Consider the following 18,905-nt stretch of genomic DNA (forward strand, 5'->3'; position numbering starts at 1 on the left):
TTTTTGTTTTAGTGTGCAAGCTACAACAGGATTTCTCAAACTTGGATAACTCAGCTTAACACTATCTTAGAAAAAAATTGGCTCTCAGTGCTGAAAGAAAAACACCTAAACATAGCAGCAGCTACTGTCATTTCCACGCTGCACAAGGAGAAACAAGGTTTGCCCTAACTTTAACACCTCTCAAGTGCAAATGGCAGCAACAACTCCTCTGTATTCTGCAGTGGGCCTTAAAGAACCAGAGGTGGCAATTGCCTATTCAGATACCAAGCAGCCATTCCAGATCTGTTCTGGAGCAAAAGCAAGAGCCAAGGTAGAAGTTATTTTTGGTTTTGACACATTAATTAGTTAGTAATGGTAAGCACTCCACATCTGGGGGAAAGCCTGAGCTACAATGGGCTTCCTGTCCAGAATTCAACTTTTATGTTTAGTGCCTCCAATAAAAGGAAAATAAAGTAAAATAAAATAAAATGAAGTTTTAAACTGAAAACTTTTCCTCCTCACATTTTGGGTACACAAATTAGTGTAACACTGTAACCCTATCTTCTTCGTGCAACTTGGTATGTAAAAGGTGTTACCTAATGCAACCATCACTGTTGGTGTTTTGGTGTCAGCTCATTGTTAGGTTTGGCTATGGAACATTTAATAGATGTCTGCATTAACCCTAGGAATCTGTCATTCCCTTTCACTTATTCCAGATCTTTAATGAGAATATTTTTTGTGTTGTTCTCCAGGGAATGATAAATTTGAACAGGAAATGCCACTTGTATTTTCAAGCTTCAGTTCACGTTAGACAACAGTATTACAGAAAGAAAACAATACCCTCCTCTGCCTGTAATGATTTTGTGGCATTTACAAGACATCTTTTTGCTCTCTCGGTCTTTTTCATCAAGAAATATTTTTGTTGACATTATGCTCATACCACAGCAAATTAAATTTTAGAAGTTTTTTCCAATCTGTATATTGATGGGTAATTAAGTGGAGACCCTGATTTCTTCTCAAAGTTTCTACATTCAGGTTTGCAGAGGAAAAAAAGACAGTGCACTCTCTGGAAAATGAGAGAGAAATTCTTGCCTTTTTAAGAAAATTGCAGTTTTTCTCTGTGCAGCATCTAAAAACGCATTCCTTTTAGAAATTTTCTCTTCTTCATAGAAAGCATTAAGATTAAAATTTATTCTAAACTGCTAAAAGAAAGACAGCAGGCAAAATTCATAACTCAAACACCCCCTGATCATTGCTGCAGAGGTCAGAGGAACAGGAGGGCTGCCTCTACACAAGATGCATGGTAATTTAGCTAACTTGAGAAGCCAACCATACATGTGGAAATTAAGGAATCTGCAGGAAGATTTCTGCTACTACTAACAGATGAAGAAGAAATGGCAGCTAAGTTTTCATAAAAATAGCATTTTCTGCAGATGAAATTTCAACTTAGGAGCTAAATCAAGAAAGAGAGTTTGTGGACTTATTTCAGACAGTTTCTTCAGCATCTGAAAAGTTGTGGCCAGATCAGTATATCTTCCTTTATATTTCAATAAGGAGGAAAAAAGCCTAAACATCACAGAAATTCTTGGAAGACTAAAAAAAGCTCTTCTAGCAAAAACTGCCCCTACCAGTAAGACTAACATGTTGCCCTTTTACATCTTACACACAACACATGTATTCTTGAGCCAGGAGAAAAAAAAAAAGGATAACCACACAGAATTTAGGTTCACTGTGAAAGTCTGCCCAAGCATGACAAACAAATACTTCTTGGAAAAAGGGGAAGGAAAAGTGTCATGATCTCACTGAGTTTATTATCACAAACACTGGAAAACACTGTGTGGGGAGAGAGGATAAAAAAGTGCAGAGTGAAGAGCTAAGGGCCAGGGAATACATGGGCTAAAGAAACTGAGAAAAGAAGGCAGACAAATGCAGCCTGAGAACAGATTGGAAAAGAGAACTGGGGTAAGGCACCTCGACTGAGAAGTTAGTGCTAAAACCAGCATAACAAATAAATGAATCTGTGAACATTAAAATTTTAGAGGAACCCAATTTAACTGAAAGCAGAGGAACGGTGAGAATTCAGAAATAGCTGCAAACCCACTAAAAGCACAGATGAGTCTCATTCCACAGTGTTCTGGTATGCATGGGGGATGAAGGCAACAGGTTACTAGCTATGCCATCTCAAATAGTAGAAGCTGACAGCTGTGTGACAACTGCGTGGGTATCCATATGGTGTTCCATGATGAATTTTGTATTTGAGAAGTCTAGAAAATTATGGGGAGAAAAAAAAAAAGTAAGTTTATCACAGTATATATAAGCAAGGCAGCATTTGAGGGGAAAAGGCAGCATTATTTCATTAGAAATACTGGTGTATGCAAAAGAAACTGAAGCCCTTCTCCAGGCCTAAAATAGAAACAGCAGCCTCCAAGGCTAAATTAAACTGAGAACAATTATATTCTGTGTTTTAAAAGACTCAATGAATCTACATAAAAGGCCAGATATTTCCTAAGGTAGAGCCTATCTCATTTAGCTTTAGCCAGCTAAGAGTTAGATACTCTGTGTGAATTGTCAAGGCTAGGAAAGTTAGTAAAAGCAGGGCAGGGAGAGAAGATCTGGCCAGAAGGTTACTGGTTTTAATTATTTCCAGATGGTAAGAGCTGCTTTTCAGATTTTGGACTCTCTCAACTTATATAAACGAGGGAGATGGGTTATGCAAGACCTAAGCACTGAAACAGTGGGTGAGATTAATTCCACCCAAGTTACTTAACTTTGCAGCCCTTCTGTCTGTATATTTTATTTTTGCATGCACAAACTTACATGCACATGTTTTTAAGGTACATTTCCAAATCTTATCAAGACTAGTAACCTCAGGGATATTACTTTCTCTGGATCATTATTTTTTGAGTTGCATTGCTACATTAAGATCATCACAGTTCATTGGATTGTACTTGTAATTAACATGCTGGAAACACAAAGTATTCCAAACTGTGCTACTGAAGTAAGAACATCTCCATTGCCAACGTAACTGCAGCGTCAATTCTCACATCCCACAAAGCAATCTGGCATAACTAGCAGCAAGGCCAGAATTTCTGAAGCTCATCCTTCTTCTTTCACCTGCATATTAGAGAATAAAGTATATGTTCACTGGTGAGGATCTTCATGAAGCTAAAAATATCCCTGCTATGAGCTTTGCATTTCCTTTTCTGGTATAATTAAAGGTACTACCTGAGATCAATAAAACTTTAAATAACTTGCAAATAAGGCCCCATTACAAGCTTCCAGAAGAATGCTTTAGATCAGATCCTTGAGAGGACATTTAACTTGAGAGGTTTTCATAAGAAAATTCTGAATTTAGAATGTATGTTGTATATTGACCTCCTAGAGCCATACTTCTCTCAGTTCTAAGGCACTATACATATTCATTTAAAAAGAGGTGAAAGAAAAAGTAACAATTTGAAAAGCTTTATGATTCTTTGTAGAGTAAAGGTTTTGAACCTTTTACTTCGCAAAATTTCTCATTAATGTTCAGTAACAGGACTCCTACTTCAGATTTGATTTAAGATTATGACAAAAATCCAAAAGCTAAACCTGTGCAAGTAAGCTTGGAGCTTCATTGCAGCACTTGGTCTAAACTACATGCAGATATGGAAAACAAAGCTTCCCCAGAGGAAGGGTGCCTTCTGTCCTTTGTAAACTGATATAGTAGCAAGCCTTCTGGTGGTACAGAGAGTAAACAATAGTTCTAACAGCAGTTTGTTGACTAGCATTTGTGCTTGAATGTGCTAAATCTGACTTGGTTTCATCATAACATGATTCTGGGTGTGATTTCTTCTTTTTTTTAAAAATACAACATTGCAGTATAAGATTATATAGCAATAGCTCTGGATATGTAGCAATAAATAAAAAAGTTAGCAAATGAGTAAATTGATTACTTCAAATGCAGTTGAAATCTTCATGGAAAAGAAAAAAGAATTAGTCTCATCACACAGGTTTCATTTAGGTAGTACTGTTTGAATAGTCAATTACCACCACCTCTTCAAAAAATGAAAAGGTGGCCTTGAAGAACATTAATTGTTAACCTATCCCAGTCTAAAAATCCAGATAAAAACCTCAAACAAATCCATAGATAAGAGATCCCTATACCTAATTATTCCTTTACTTTTGTCTTTCCACATATTTGTTCTTTGCAAGAATAAACTATGCCCTCATAATTTGATTCCTAGCCAGATCTGTTCAGGAAGGGCATGTTCTTCCACTGAAAAATTCTAGGTCTTATTGTTTACTGTAGATACAGAGCTATAAAACTAAACAGAGCTTTCATTTCCATTTTTCTTTTAATAGCTCAGAAGTGCTAAAAGATTGTCTTTGTTCACACAAACATATTTTGGAAAAAACACAAGACACTTTAGCAATAAAGATAAATTTTCAGAAAGTTCCTGAAACACAATCTTCAGATGAAGAGACAAGTGAAAGCTGAGAAAATATAATCACAAGACTTGGGCTGTGAAATTTTTATTCATATTTTTGTTAAAGCCTTGTACATGCCTGCTATATACTTTGATAAAAGAAGAGATTTATTGCCATTCATATTTTATACTGAGACACAAGTGTTCAGTTCTCCTTACATCCATAAAAATGAAACTTGCAACAGTGTGCTAACCAGTACATCCAAAAACCTTTGCAGAAGTTACAGAAGGAACAGGCTAGTAGCATTTTCTAAAACTGACCAGAAGAGACCACTCTGCTGTAACTCATTAATTAAAAAAATATGTGTGTATTAATTAAACAAATATGTGTGTGTATGTGTGTGCACACCTGTGCACAGCTCTGTACGTGTGCACGTGTAATGGGAAGGATGCGGGTAAAGGAACAGAAGCTCATCCACAACAATACATATGAAACATTATCCATTTCATTGAGAACCCTACTAAGCAGAAACCAAGAATATTATAGACAGGCTGATCACCTTTGACTTGCTTCTCTGGCCTTGCCATCATCTAGACATCTACTCTGCATTCTCTTTTATGTTATCTGAGGAATATGGATGAAGGGGGCACTACACCCCAGAATTTCTGAGGAGAAATGCCACTCCCTCACTTTTAATTTTTTCTAAACCTGTTAGAGCCCATGGGATGGATGTTGTTTGGCTTAGGTTTAGCCTTTCTAAAAGACAATGGGGAAGCTCCTACTGATTCTCTTTTGCTCCCCACATAATTCCTTAGCACTGCAACAACATTTCTAGCAGGAAGTAGGAACAGTAAGCAGTGGAACACAACAGTGGAAGCAGAAAGGACTGACAAAATTAGAACAGGTTCAGAGCCCAGGGTGCAAGTCCATCAGATACTATCCTGCATGTTTCTTAACACCATTCCTCACTAGCTGATGCTTTGAGGGAGAAAAAATGGTAGGCACCACTTGGATGAGTTTTTCACACAAACAGTCACAGAAAACTTGATCCTGTAGAAGCAGCAGCTAGTCAGCTCTGCTCTGCAGATGGCATTGCCTGCAACATATTTCTGTGCATAAACATGGCATTACTCTATCTCTGTTGGAAATGTTAATTGATTTCAAGAAGATAGCTTGCCTCCTGGTCAAGATGCATATTGTCAAAAGAAGAGGTAGGTGGAACCAGTAAAGTTTTTTAAGTCCTGCAGAATTTCATCTTTCCACATCTCAGTGCATTATCACACTTAAAAATATCACCTATCTCTGTCTACCTCAAAACCACATTTCTTTAAAAGCCCATCTATAACTTAAAGGAAAATCAATAATGATGATAATCCTGTTCAGCCAAAGTTAAGTCTAAGAAAACTGTATTGCAAACAATTTTCAGCACACTGGAATCTGTGGTAATCTTCTGTTCTTAGAACTGTATGAAAAATATACTTCATAATATGCAATTGGGAAGGAGTTCTCAGTGTTGCAAGGATTCTTTCTTGACTGAAAGATTAGGAGAGCTGTTTAATAAGGCAGCACACTTCTATGCCAAAAACTGAAAAAAAGAACAACCACCCTTTCAGAGACATAGAGACATCTTGTTTCTGCTGCAGGAGTGTGTAATAGATCAAGGTATGAATAGGATATTGGAGGAAGAACTGAGTGCATACACAAGCATGCACGAGCATGAGAACAAACTGCGCAGGGTTTCAAGAAAAAACACTGTTGATAATCAAGAATATTGTTCATGGGACGGTGCTTCAAAAGTAAAATTGAGTAAAACATTATGCCAGGCCCAGAAGGTTGCAGCACAGCTGATTCACAAGCAGACCATGCATCCCCCAACAGGAGGATGGCCACAAGGTCGCAGCTTATAATACATGAGCCCATTTTCTGTTAGCCCATCAAGGATTATGAACATACTTTTCAAAGACAAACTCCAAACAAGAAAAAGCAGAAAACAGACCCATGGAAGGTGAAGAAAGCAAGATTGAAGCTAAGGACTATCCCATAACAATAGACAACATCTAAACATTATATATACACAAAAGATGTAAGAACTTGTTTGTCATCACCACCCAGAGGAACTTCAGAGATAAAGTGGGGACATGAGAGCTCCTTACCCTTGTCCTCCATCCTGCATGCTGGAGATACTACCCAAATCAGACACCTCTCTCGAGCACACACACGTCCCTTTATACTACTAAGTGTGTGGGTACGATGGTACAAGTGAATGAAACCATGAAGAAATGGGCATCCATGAGTACAAGCATTTCACTTGAAGATCTGCAAACATTCCCTTTATGCAAGACTGACACTGAACTTCATTACACCTATCTTTGTACACCCAGTACTGTACAGAAATTAGTCTTGAGGAAGAAACAGAAGATGCCTTATCAAAGCTTTTAAGGTGCAAGCAACTATAAGTTGGAGAGCAATGCTAGTATCTGTTTCCAAAAAAGAGTTACCTGTTCTGTTCAGAAACAAATCCTCACTTTTCTACACGTCTGAAAAAGTGAAAATAAAATTGCATAAAGTGTGTGATTTCTCATAATGAGCAAAGTAAAGCCATTATGTTCTACGGTGTTAGGGCTTAAAAGGGACTTGCATAAAGATTGATCTAATTTAGCAATGTAAACAAAAATTAATCAGGGACAATAAAAATGCTAATAGTTTATAAATCCAGACAATGTTTTAGTTTTTATCTTAAATAAGAAAAGCATAAATAGATATACTTTAGAAAATGAAAAGCTAGCATGCAATTGGACTATTCTTGAAAAAAAAGCAAGCAGCAGATTCATTGAGCTTTATTGTCCAGGTGCAGGTGCAGCTACACACAGCAAAAAGAAGTATGTCTTTTGAAGAGTTTCAGAATTGCAATATGTGTATAAGGCACAGATCTCATAAAGAATGACTCCAGTTCTCTGCAAACATTTAACAACTGCTGTTGGTGCAAAAAAGAGCAGAAAGCAGTCTTAGCAAAAGTGGTCCCTCTTCAAGAGCTCAGCCTGCCTTCCCACTTTATCCAGAATTTCTTGATCACCACACTCTGATGTGAGGTTTGTCTAGTCCTTTACTTAGGCTTTTAGCTATGATCAAACCACACATTAAAAATAAAATTATTAGGTCCTCTGCACAAGAACTTACAAGTACAAATTTTAACAGCTGTAATGGTATAAAAGGAAACCACTTTCCTTTTTCCCCATTTATTGTTATCCAGGCTTTGAATGAGAAGTAAATACCACTATACTTGAAAAGAAGTTAAAAAAATCCAACAATTTTTATTCAAAAATAATAAAAAGGGTTTTATATATATATATATATATATATATATATATATATATATATATATATATATATATATATATATATATTTTAGGAGGGTATTCCATGAGTTAGGAATTACACAGAAGTGAGTAATCAAGGAAATATAAATTGCTTTAACCAGGACATTCAGAGAGACAACTTATTTAAAAACACACTGTAATCTTTACTGATAAAAAAACGCAGTGCCAAGAAGAGCCTACAGTTCTCAGAAAAAAAGGAGATTATAGGAAAGTTTTCTCTGTTATTGTGAATGTTTTACCTACAGTGTCAAAAATAATTTTTCAGGACTTCTGAGTTTTAGAAAAAAGGACTTTAAATTCACAAAAAAAAAATTAGGAAAATAAGGTAATGTGAATGGCATATTCAAGACACCTTAGTGTATTTAAATTTTAGATCAACTTGGTTGATACAAATAATTTTGAAAGCCAGACAAATATCCAGACCCGTTTTTACCATGGTACATTTAATAATCCACATGAATGATCTTCTGAAACACTGAGTTATGCTCCTAGTGGCCTTTGTTTAAATACAGTGTGTCCAGAAATCAATTATTAACCTAGTGCTCTTAGAGCTGCTCATATGTCTTAGAAAAGTTTAAAAACTCCACAAGAATCCCTCACAGGAAAACAATTAGCCTAAAATTTAGAAATACCATTTTGTTTGCATCAATTATGCTACACAGTAATTTGCAATTTGATGACAAGACCAGATTGTAATCCAATATTCAACCAAGTTCATACTACTACAGATGTAGTCCTATAATTAGCCATATGCTGTTCCCTCTCCCATATAATAATGTGCATTAACTATAAATTCCCTCGCTTGCACCGCTACTTTCCTAATGATCCAAAACCCTACATAAGGTCTCTAAAACTCATCCATTTAAATTTCTTCTGCTACTGCTTCTAAGAAATACTGTATTCGTGTTCCTAAACTTCAATTATCAGCATAAAATTTTCAACTTATTGCAAGAAAAAAATTATTTGTATGGATAGCCTTGCTTTGGGTGCTCATCACATGCACACTTAAAAGCAAGTTTTCACTTACAAGGGCCTTGAAATGAGATACAGCTCTACAAGCTGTTTGCAATTAAGAGCCATTAAGGGCAGCCACAGAACACACTGCTGCAGGTCTGAATATGATTCCTCTATTATTACAAGTGTAATGATATATAATCCCTTTGCAGATGGATTTTGCAGCAACTACTAGGGGGCTTGTTTATTGACTGGCAATCTTCCAAGCAAAGTTCTTACTTGTGGCATAAGCAGTAACCTTTCACTTAGCAACACCAGTAGCCACAGCAATAATTCATATAAAAGATTATGTAAAATAGTATCAGAAATACATATAGTTTAAGAAACAAAGGAAGAAGGGCAAAATATGTCCGGTTTATTCAGAGCCCTTAGTGTGACCAACTGGAAGAAACTGTCTGATTAAAATACTGATAGTGTGACTGCAACAAATTGCTTGTCTTTGACTTAATTTAAATTGAAAACCACCAGTAATACATTTTATATATCCTTCCAAAGCAAGATGAATCACTCTTGCTATTTTTAACTCAGGCTTCTATGCTTCTTTCACCTACCTCCATTACTAAAGTACAAGGGTGATTCCCTGTTTGCCTCCCTTACCCTTGTTTTGAAGTTCTTCTGCAGCATCAGGTATCTCTGCACCCCAGCTTTGTACTGCATGAAATGTTATAATGGACAAGCCAACCTAAGCCATCCTAATTTGTGGTACTGAGAGCAAACACCCTCACACTGTACTTTAAACTGAACACATCTGAAAAGAAAAAAAAAATTTAGTATCCCCTTCCATAGCAAATTAATTTCTCCCCTCTGAAAGCTCTGTCTCTTATCTTTGCCCTGCACCTTCCATTTCTAGATACTAGTCATGGGGAGCAAAGGAGGGATGGAATGTGAATTTATAGTAGTGAATACCATCCAGGGTTCATAACATGACAAGCACAAAGGAGGAGGTAAGGGAATGGAGTATCCTACAAGGGAACTTTCAAACACCAGTCTGGATTGTCAGAAAAGACTGAAAGGGAAACAACACAGCACAACTGTAGACATCAAAGCAGCATCATTCCATTGATATGGCTACAAAGTGACTGATGTTATTAATAAAAAACATTAAATTTCACAAAATCATTGAATATCCTTAGCTAGAAATGACCCACAAGGATCCTGGAGTCCAACTCCTGGCCATGCACAGGACACCCCAGGAATCACACCATGTTCCTGAGAGTATTGTCCAAATACCTGTGGAACTCTGTCAGGCTTAATGCTGTGATCACCTCCCTGGGGAGCCTGTTCCAACCTCTGGGTGAGGAACTTTTTTCTGATATCCAACCTAAACCTCCCTTACCATTCCCTCTGGTAATTTAATGCACTTAAAAATGCATTCAGGCCCACTTTGTTGAACCCTGGCCAGGCCCTCTTAAAGAAATCATTGTATGTGACTGATAAAGATAGCAAGGGTTTATATATGATCAAATTAAATAAAACTCTGAAACAGAGCATATCTTAGCAACATATAGCAGAAGCAACAGACAGAAAAGAATAAAATAAATGAAAAAATTATCTAGAACTATCTTACTTCATCCCCTCATCCTACATAGCCTTGCAAGTGTGAACCCAAATGCTTACTTCAGTTAGTCCCAGGAATGAGACTTTGGGAAAATTAGCACAACACCAAAGATCTATTTTTGTTTTCAGTAGTGTGGATAAGTCATTTTAGAATCTGATAGTTTCCTCAAAATTAGTGCTTTAATGGTTTTTATTAAGAAATGTATTATGAAAAAACTCTTTAAAAATAATTGAAGAATGATAGAGACTTGGGAATAAGATTTTAAGGAAAAGAAATAAAAGGCAGCACTATTGTGATAAAGAGAATGTTATAGCCCACCTTGGGAGTGAGAGGGGAGATTGAATTAGTAGTGGTCTGCTCAAGCTGTGGGAACTCAATAAGTTCAGTTTCTATGTTCCATTCTGTATAACTATCTGATCTTTGGAGCACTAACAGTACACACATGAATCTTCCACTTCCTTGAATGTAAATCAGCACTTTATTGACATCAATCCTATTTAAAACCACATTGATATAATACTATCTAATTGTCTGTTTCCCCCTGCCACAGGGGACTGAGAGTACTTTGGAAGAGGTTCAGGCAAAGACAAATGTCACAATGCATCAATGAAAAATGAAAGCTATATAAACTGCCAATAGCATATTCCCATCTTCCCTGCATAGGAAGCAGTTACAGATGTTCATTGTATGTCTCCTACATGTTTAGGAAGCAATGCCTGAAGTGAATCAGCACTAATCAAGCTTGCCTCTCACTGCTGCACTCAAGGAAATGCCATAGAAGTAGAGTTTAGAAGTCCACCAAAAATACTCTACATCTAACATTTCACACCAGAATTCTGTAAGGAATTCAAAAGGTAATTCACTGTCACATAGTGATGCTGAAGCAAGTGGTCATTAAAGAGTTACTATGACTCTCAGTACTATCACTTGCCTAATAGCTCTGTTTTCCTTACATAATACTTAGGACAGATCTCAACTCTGACTACTGCAAACATTTACTACTGGCAACCTCTATTTATCCAGAAGGTCCAGAAAGTCTCATATTCATTGTATGTGTTTCACACAAGTTTTGGCACAAAAAACCACCAGCGATATGATGTTTTAGCCCAAACATTAATGGAATAATCTTCCATAGGTAAGCTGCCATTACTGAAAGAAAACAGTATGCTGCACACAGATTTTACCCTGGCAACAATTAAAACCAAAAATCTTGCCACAAAGACAAACCAAATTTGATTAATTGAGAAAATTAGCATATTGCTTTTAGTTACATACAAAAAAATAAGCATAAAACTTGAGGATGAGGGGAAAAACACAGGCAGCAATCTGGTCTCATTTTGAGAACTCAGATTTTTCATTTACTCATCATTTAATCTCTCAATCAACCAAACAGGAACTACTGTCAAATCAGTCACATCCAAAGTAAGATAAAAAAGAGCTGTACCCATTTCAGTACAAAACATTATACCATAAAAGTTAAACTGCAATGACTGTATTCTTCAGTCCAAGTACTTGACTTAACACATGCTGGGGAGCTGAGGAACCTTGAGAGCCAAATCTAAAGAAATACATGAAAAAATACAACACACTGAAAAAACCTACAACTTTGACAAACAAGTACACTTACCTTTTAACACTGAAGGGGAACTCAACAACATAAAAATGGTTAGCAGATTTGAAGTGTGAAGGTATTAATAACATCAGCAGACACAAGAGCTGGAAAAGGGATTCTAACATCCACCAGGAAAATTCAGAACTCTGCTTTTATGACAATATTAGACAAAACCCAAATGTTCTCATTTGCTCTATTAAAGCAGCATGACCAGATCACTCAGAAATTTTACGTATACGCACCAGGAAAGACCAGGAGGAACTAGGAATCAGTGCACAAACATGCATTATCTGAACTACCTGTCATCCTAGATGATGGCACCACTCTTTAGGGGTACAGAAAATGTAGTGGAATAGCATTTGTGACCAGAGCTCTGCCACAACAGACACAGCCCATCTTCTATTAAATATCCTACAAAGGCAAGGATGTCCTTGCAGATGAGAAGGGGACTTGAATACATGTACATTTGCTTTCGAATAGCTAAGACAAAAGTCAAAAGCTCTTGCACAAGGGTTGGAAGACAGAACAACACAGGCTACATTAGGGGGAACACCTGCTTCAAAGCACCTTATGAAGAGAGCAAAATAGATAAAGCCTTTTTAAGGGAAGCCTTACAATAAGGTCCAGTTTTCACAGAGGACTTAGAGTATTCCAACATTTGCTGCTAGGGTAATACAGCATGATGGAGACAATCAGATTTTTGGAAAACAGAGAAGGCAATTGCTTGACACTGATCAATGAACCAACAGGAACATGAAGGCTGATGATAACCTCAGGGTTATCACACTGTGTGTGCACCCTGACAAAGACCACTGTACAAGGAGGAATTAGTGATGCACATCAGAGCTCAGCTGAGCTGGCTCAGGCTCAGCTGCCTGGACTGCAGGACAAACTCAGCCAGGTCACTGTAGCAGAGGAGCCTGCAAGCAGCTCCCACCCACCATCTGAGCTACATACCCTGCGTGGCCTTGCCTTTATCCAGGGATGTAGCCAGAAGTTCTCCTGAGTACATCTTTCTGTTTGACAATAGAATTGCTCAGGAGTTTTCTTTTAAAAGAATTCTGCAATAGCTTGAATAATGAAAATAGTGAAGAAACTCTTCTTACAGACTGGTCTTCACAGACTGCTGCCCTCTGATCAGAGGCCATTTTGATGCTGCTCAACTGAAGATTCCCAGAATCTGAAGGGATGTAAGATCACCTGTTCTATTTTTACTTTATTATAGTGAAGTTAATACTCACTGACACACTTTAAATTACAATTTATAGAGCCTGTGCTCCTTTCTTATGGGTATTACAGCAGACCAGCATCTCCACCAATGACAGTGGAATTTAAGATTCTGAAATAATTAAGAGAGAGACACAATAGAAATACAACCCTGGACTTTCAAAAGACCAGATTTCACCTTGTTCTAGGATCTGCTTGGAGACAGCCCTGAAGAGCAAAGGAGCCTATGAGAGGTGGTTGTTCTCCAAGAATTACCTCCTCTAAGCACAGTGATGGCCATGGGAAAATTTTCTCAAGTTGGCCAGCATTGGTGAAAGGGGAATTCCTGACTCTGCTCAAACACAAACAAATAGTGTGGAGTGTGAAGAAGTGGATTACCTGTAGAAACATTAAAAAAAAATGTTTTCAAAGGGAAAACTAAGAAAACCATGACCCTGCTGGTCCATAGGGATTCTAGTAATAAAATACATGAAAGAGGCTGAGATACTCAAAAGAAATGTAATGATTCTGCTACATATGCATATTCACTTTATTTTCTAATGAGTAAACTGTGCCTTTCTTCAAGGGATCAGCAAATATTTCTTTAATGTATTCTGAGGCAGACAAACAACTTACCAGAACACAATGCAAGAGTATTACAAAAGGCTCAAATAAGGCAAAATTAAATATTAGGCTAAGAAGACATTGTCTCAAAGTATTAAACCTATTCCAGAGGTTATTCTTCATTATTCTTCAATGCACTGAAGTGCCAAATAATTCTAACTAACATTTCTTTTTGTTTCTTTTTAATATGGTTACTGAGTGGTGTTTATCTCAAAGAAAAAGGTCTAAAAATGCCTCATGCTATTAAGAACCACCAAAACCAGACACATTCCTAAAATAAAAGACAAAAAACCCAACTCATTCGGCAGGAGATGTTGGACTTATAAGAACAACTGGCACCAAACTTCCAAATCATTAAACTGTTTACCCTCAGGCTCCAGACCTTTGGTAACACACAGCACACTGCAAGAGAAGGAGAAGTCAAGGAGATTTCATCCATTTCAACTATGCTTTTAGAGAAACTGCATCACCACACACCTTCCTGCACACCTGGCTAACCTAAAAAACCACCATCAATTTATACATACAAATATATGTGTATAGGCATAGAATCAGAGAAAGTCCTGAGTTGGAAGGGACTCACAATAATCACCAAAGTCCAGCTCCTGGCCCTGCACATGACACCCCAAGAATCAGAGCATTTGCCTGAGAGCCTTGTCCAAGTGCCTCTCATGGTCTGACTGCCTGCTTAGATGAACCTGCCTTCCTCTCCAGCCAGGCTTGTGGTGAGCTCTGCCTCATCCTGAGAAACAACCCCTGCTCCAGCATCATCATCATCTTCTCCACTTCCCTCAGGCATCTAAGGATTTACCTCATTTCTATAAACTCTACTTGCAGCTGCAATTGCCAGTGTTCCTCCTATAAACACAATTTATTATCTCACAGTGCAACATTTCCTTTTCAACACTGGCTTTTGGCTTAATTTTTTCTCTAGGCTTCTTTCTCCATGTGCCCATCTCTGGAGACCTATGGCTGTACCACAGCACCTTCCTATCATACTACTGCCCAACAACTCTGCATGAAGCAGGAAGACCACTTTGTAAAGTAAAAGGAATATTAGTTTTATTTAAAGGGCAAGCATTTGACAAGTCCTAAACATTAGCAAAGATTCTTTTCCTCAGCCATGATCTCTGACACTACTGAAGTGTTCAAGTGGCTTCTCTTTCCAGAAAACAGCCAAATACAAACAAGCCAAGACAGCCTTTTAAAATAGTTTGTAACTATCAAATGTATTTCCAGTATTTTTAAACACAAGGCACTTCAGTGTATTTCCTCAGGAAACATCCTCTGACTAAATGAAAAAATAGGAAAAAGCTTTTCAGAGCATCATCTCTGCTTTTTTTCAACATTACTTGCATTAGCTTAGCATCAGAAAAAACCCCTCAGATAAACAAGTAATCTTTATGCACAAACCACAATTAGCAATGAAGGATTTGGGATAAAAACAGTCTGTGTAATAATGTAAATACAGTCATTCTAGAGGACCTAGTTTAGCTTTTCTGGTAATGTTCGTTTACCAAAGGAAAAACACATCTAATAATGACAAGGTATTTGTTCCTGATGCCATTCTCTCCTACTTAAATCTATATACATATGCCACTGAAATGCACTGAGGTAAAAAGCTATATATTTAGTGAAGCACTAGTGGATTATATGTTGGAAAATTGCTGCAATTAAGGGCTGGCTCCTCATTTCACAGAAAATTTACCCTCTCAACAATACACTGGAGATATATTGACTTAAAATAGGTGGGAATTTGATCCTGGCAAATTACCACTATTTATAAACATTACTATAAATACTTCTATATTCAAAAGTATGTCCACCAGCAGCCAAACAGTAAAAAATTAAAAAAAAACCCAAAAAGCAAATACAACAACAACAACAAAAAACCAAACAAAGCAAAACAAACAAAAAACCCACCAAAAACAAAACAAAACAAAAACAACAACAAAAAAAATCACCACAAAACACCAAAACCCCCAAAAACACAACAAAAACCCCCAAACCATACATCCTTGCATTTCCAGGTAAGTCTGTTAAGACTGTATGAAAGTGTATTTCACCTTTGTATTCCCATCCAAGTAGGAATGGCCAACATTTAACTTTTACACAGTTACTCTTTTTTTGGTAAAACAGCTTCTAAACTCATGTGCTCTCAGAAGCTCAGTGCAGCTTGTTTTAAGTGAGAATCATAAATCAGTCAGATGAAAACAGCAACATGCCTCACCTTTTTCTTTTGATCTCCAAAAACTGGAAACCCTAGGTCATAGTAAACCCACCTGCTAGAAGCTTAAAGCAATACCACTTGGGTTTAAACATTTAGCACAGCTGTTTCCATCAAGACAAAGCTGTAGAACAAAATGGTGTGACTACTAGAAAATTAGATGCTCACAAGGAAGGCAGCAGTCTTACACAGGCTGTTGGAACAGTTCCCTGAGCTAAAGGAAAGACTTTCCTTTCTAGATATCTGGTGTGCTGCAAGGTATTCTCATAGGAACCTGGACAACAGCTTACCCTGCCAATACACCATACTTCTGGAGTACTGAACTCTTCTGCATGAGCGTGAATAGACATGCACAGCTTAAATTTCACTCAGCAATGCAGGAAATCTGAGAAACTTATTGAGTCTGGGTGAGGTTACTTTCCACAAAGAACAGAGATGCCTCGTAAAAACTCCATCATCACTACCCCGGTGTTCTCAAACTACTCACCCTGAATTTTCATACCATAAATATCTAAAAAGATCCATCTTACCTAAGTCATTCTTTTGACTGTTATACATCCCCAAGCCCAACAAGGCTTCAGCTGGAGAGTATCTTAAGTTCCATTTTTTTTCCATTTTTTAGTTAGTACAACAGTGTAAGACACACCAGATAGAACCATACACTGTGTGCAAAAGCCCTTCTGTGTACACCCTAAAAGCCACCACAGGAACATAAACCCTCTGCACAGTCCTAACTTTTTCTAGAAAAAAAGGTATGAACTACATAAAAAGACTTGTATATATTCCTGGATCACTATGATTCTGTGATTCTGAAATGTTTTGCTTCAGAGAAGTTATTTTGTTAAATGAAGCCTTGAACACTGCAGCTTCAAAGACAGCAAAGTAGTTTGTGTCAGCTCTGTGTTGATGAGCAGCAAGTTCAGATGCATCCAACTTACACACTAGTTAAAACAGTGTAGACAGGTTGCCAGACTTCATTTTTGTATCAAACAGTTGTTTTTCTTTCCTTCTTAACTTCTTCCTTTTCCAAATTAAAATCAACAACCAAAAAAGTCACTGCTTTTTTGTAGAAGGGGCTAACAGCGGGCCTGTTAGCTAAAGGAGCGAGAAGAAGCTGAGAAGTAAGAAGAAACTGATAAGGAGCTCTCTCCAAGGCTGTAACCAAGGAGACCGAGAGAAGAGGGATAGAAGAACTTTGCAGCTAGATGAAACATTTTTAAAAAGTTAATTAAGTCACCATAACTTTTTCACCAATAATATTATGTTGATCTATTGTAGCCAATAGTAAAGATAGAAGAAAGATAAACAACTAAAAAGTGTATAAAAATCAGCCATATTCAATAATAAAGTGTTGCCAACTGAGACTGCTTGTAGTCTCTGCTTTATGTCGTGACCGCCTCGACAGCGACACTTTTTCACTGCTATTTGATTATCCTACAGATGTCAAAATCAATCATGGAGTCCCCTTTGTCTCCCCTGCCCCTTCCAAGACAGCCAAGTCCTTCTACAGCAGTATCTGGCAAATAGTTTGGCATTCTAATTAAGACTGCTTGAGCATAAACTGTGCTCCAAAATATTTTGATATATTTTCTTTAAAACTCTCTAAGTTGAAATTAATTAAATATTAGTAATATTTCAGAGAAATATTAAACACAAAAAATTGAGATCTGGTACTAGATATAGCTATTTCCCCTGAAACTTGCAATTAATATTGCTTTAAGTAACTTTCTGCAAGGGAAAGTCGACCCGAGATGCCATGTCTCATACATATTAACATGTTAGCTCTCATCAAAAGTCACTGCTTCACTCAAACACCAACATTTCCCTCTGACCTGAAAGTAATTCACTTACCTTGTGTCTGCATTTAAGTACAACGCCATAGGCTCCTGAAACAGAGAAGATGAGAGATAAGTCATCTCAAAGCAGGAAAAAATTTAAAGTGGCAAGATAAAACAGTGTTCAGCAACCCCCTAACTACAGAAGTAACATTGTTCCCAGTATTATTATCCAGAACTTACATACATAGGTACTAAATCTCTGTACACTGAAACAATTCCATAAAAATTGCTCAAAAGTAAATGGATTTTAAAACACTGAAATTATTTTTTAAAAAATATGCTTGTAGGTAAGTTTGATAACTTGCATCTCTCTAGTACCACTAATGACAAATCAATACATTAAACTTTTAAAAGGAAAAAAACCCAAAACCACAAAAAACCCCAAGCCCCCACAAAACTGTTCTGTTTCTCTTCCCTTCCTTTCAGCTTCCAAACTCCTTCATCCATCTGACAAGGAAATTAGCAGAAGCTATGTAATAAACCTAAATTAACACATACAAGAAAAATCTTGCAGTTGGTAACTTATTATCATCTAAGTCAAATCTACAAAATTCTAATTAACCTTCTATTAAGATACTACTTACCTTCACCTACAACCCCAAGGATCTCAAATTTATTCATCACATTACCAATGTTAGGAATCTTCATCAAGACAAATTCCTCTTACGGTGAGAGCCACAAAACATGGCACAAATGGGACCCTCTGAAGATTTTGCAAAAGGCAGTTCTGAAAAGGCTCTTGGGAAAAAAAACTTCCACCTTGATCAATCAGACTTCTCACACCCCCTTTTAATTTCTAGGCAATCAATAGCTTCCTGGGGAAAGAACAGAAAATAACATAATTAGTACTTTGATTTATTTCAGTATGAGAAAGCAATGGTACACAGACATTACACCAATATAGTCTAACAATTTTAACAGAGAATTAATTTACTTCTACATTTGATGATCAGGAGAGCTTAGCAGCAGCTATAATGGACAGAATCCATTGACACCATGCATCTGACACAGCAGCTGGCCTTGTAATCCCATACACAGGATGTCTATTACAATAATAACTAAC

The 18,905-nt window shown here is 37.1% G+C and overlaps 1 protein-coding gene across 5 annotated transcripts in view; it reads right to left on the reverse strand.

The window, feature by feature from the left end:
• Positions 1 to 18,905, reverse strand: part of CDKL5 (cyclin dependent kinase like 5) — a 131,413-nt gene that overhangs the window by 64,299 nt on the left and 48,209 nt on the right. For 4 of the 5 annotated variants that reach the window (XM_071430445.1, XM_071430442.1, XM_071430444.1 and 1 more), the window contains exons 2-3: positions 18,427 to 18,657; positions 17,856 to 17,890 (exon numbers count right to left, since the gene is read on the reverse strand). The exons of the other annotated variant lie outside the window; for it this stretch is intronic. In XM_071430445.1, coding sequence (XP_071286546.1) covers positions 17,856 to 17,890; positions 18,427 to 18,490 — 99 coding nt within the window. In that variant the 5' untranslated portion in view covers positions 18,491 to 18,657. The remainder of the gene's footprint in view (positions 1 to 17,855; positions 17,891 to 18,426; positions 18,658 to 18,905) is intronic. 5 annotated transcript variants of the gene reach the window in all.

The sequence above is a fragment of the Agelaius tricolor genome, unplaced genomic scaffold, assembly GCF_023055355.1.
Source record: "Agelaius tricolor isolate 1412-34295 unplaced genomic scaffold, bAgeTri1.0.p SCAF_7, whole genome shotgun sequence".
Taxonomy (NCBI): Eukaryota; Metazoa; Chordata; class Aves; order Passeriformes; family Icteridae; genus Agelaius; species Agelaius tricolor.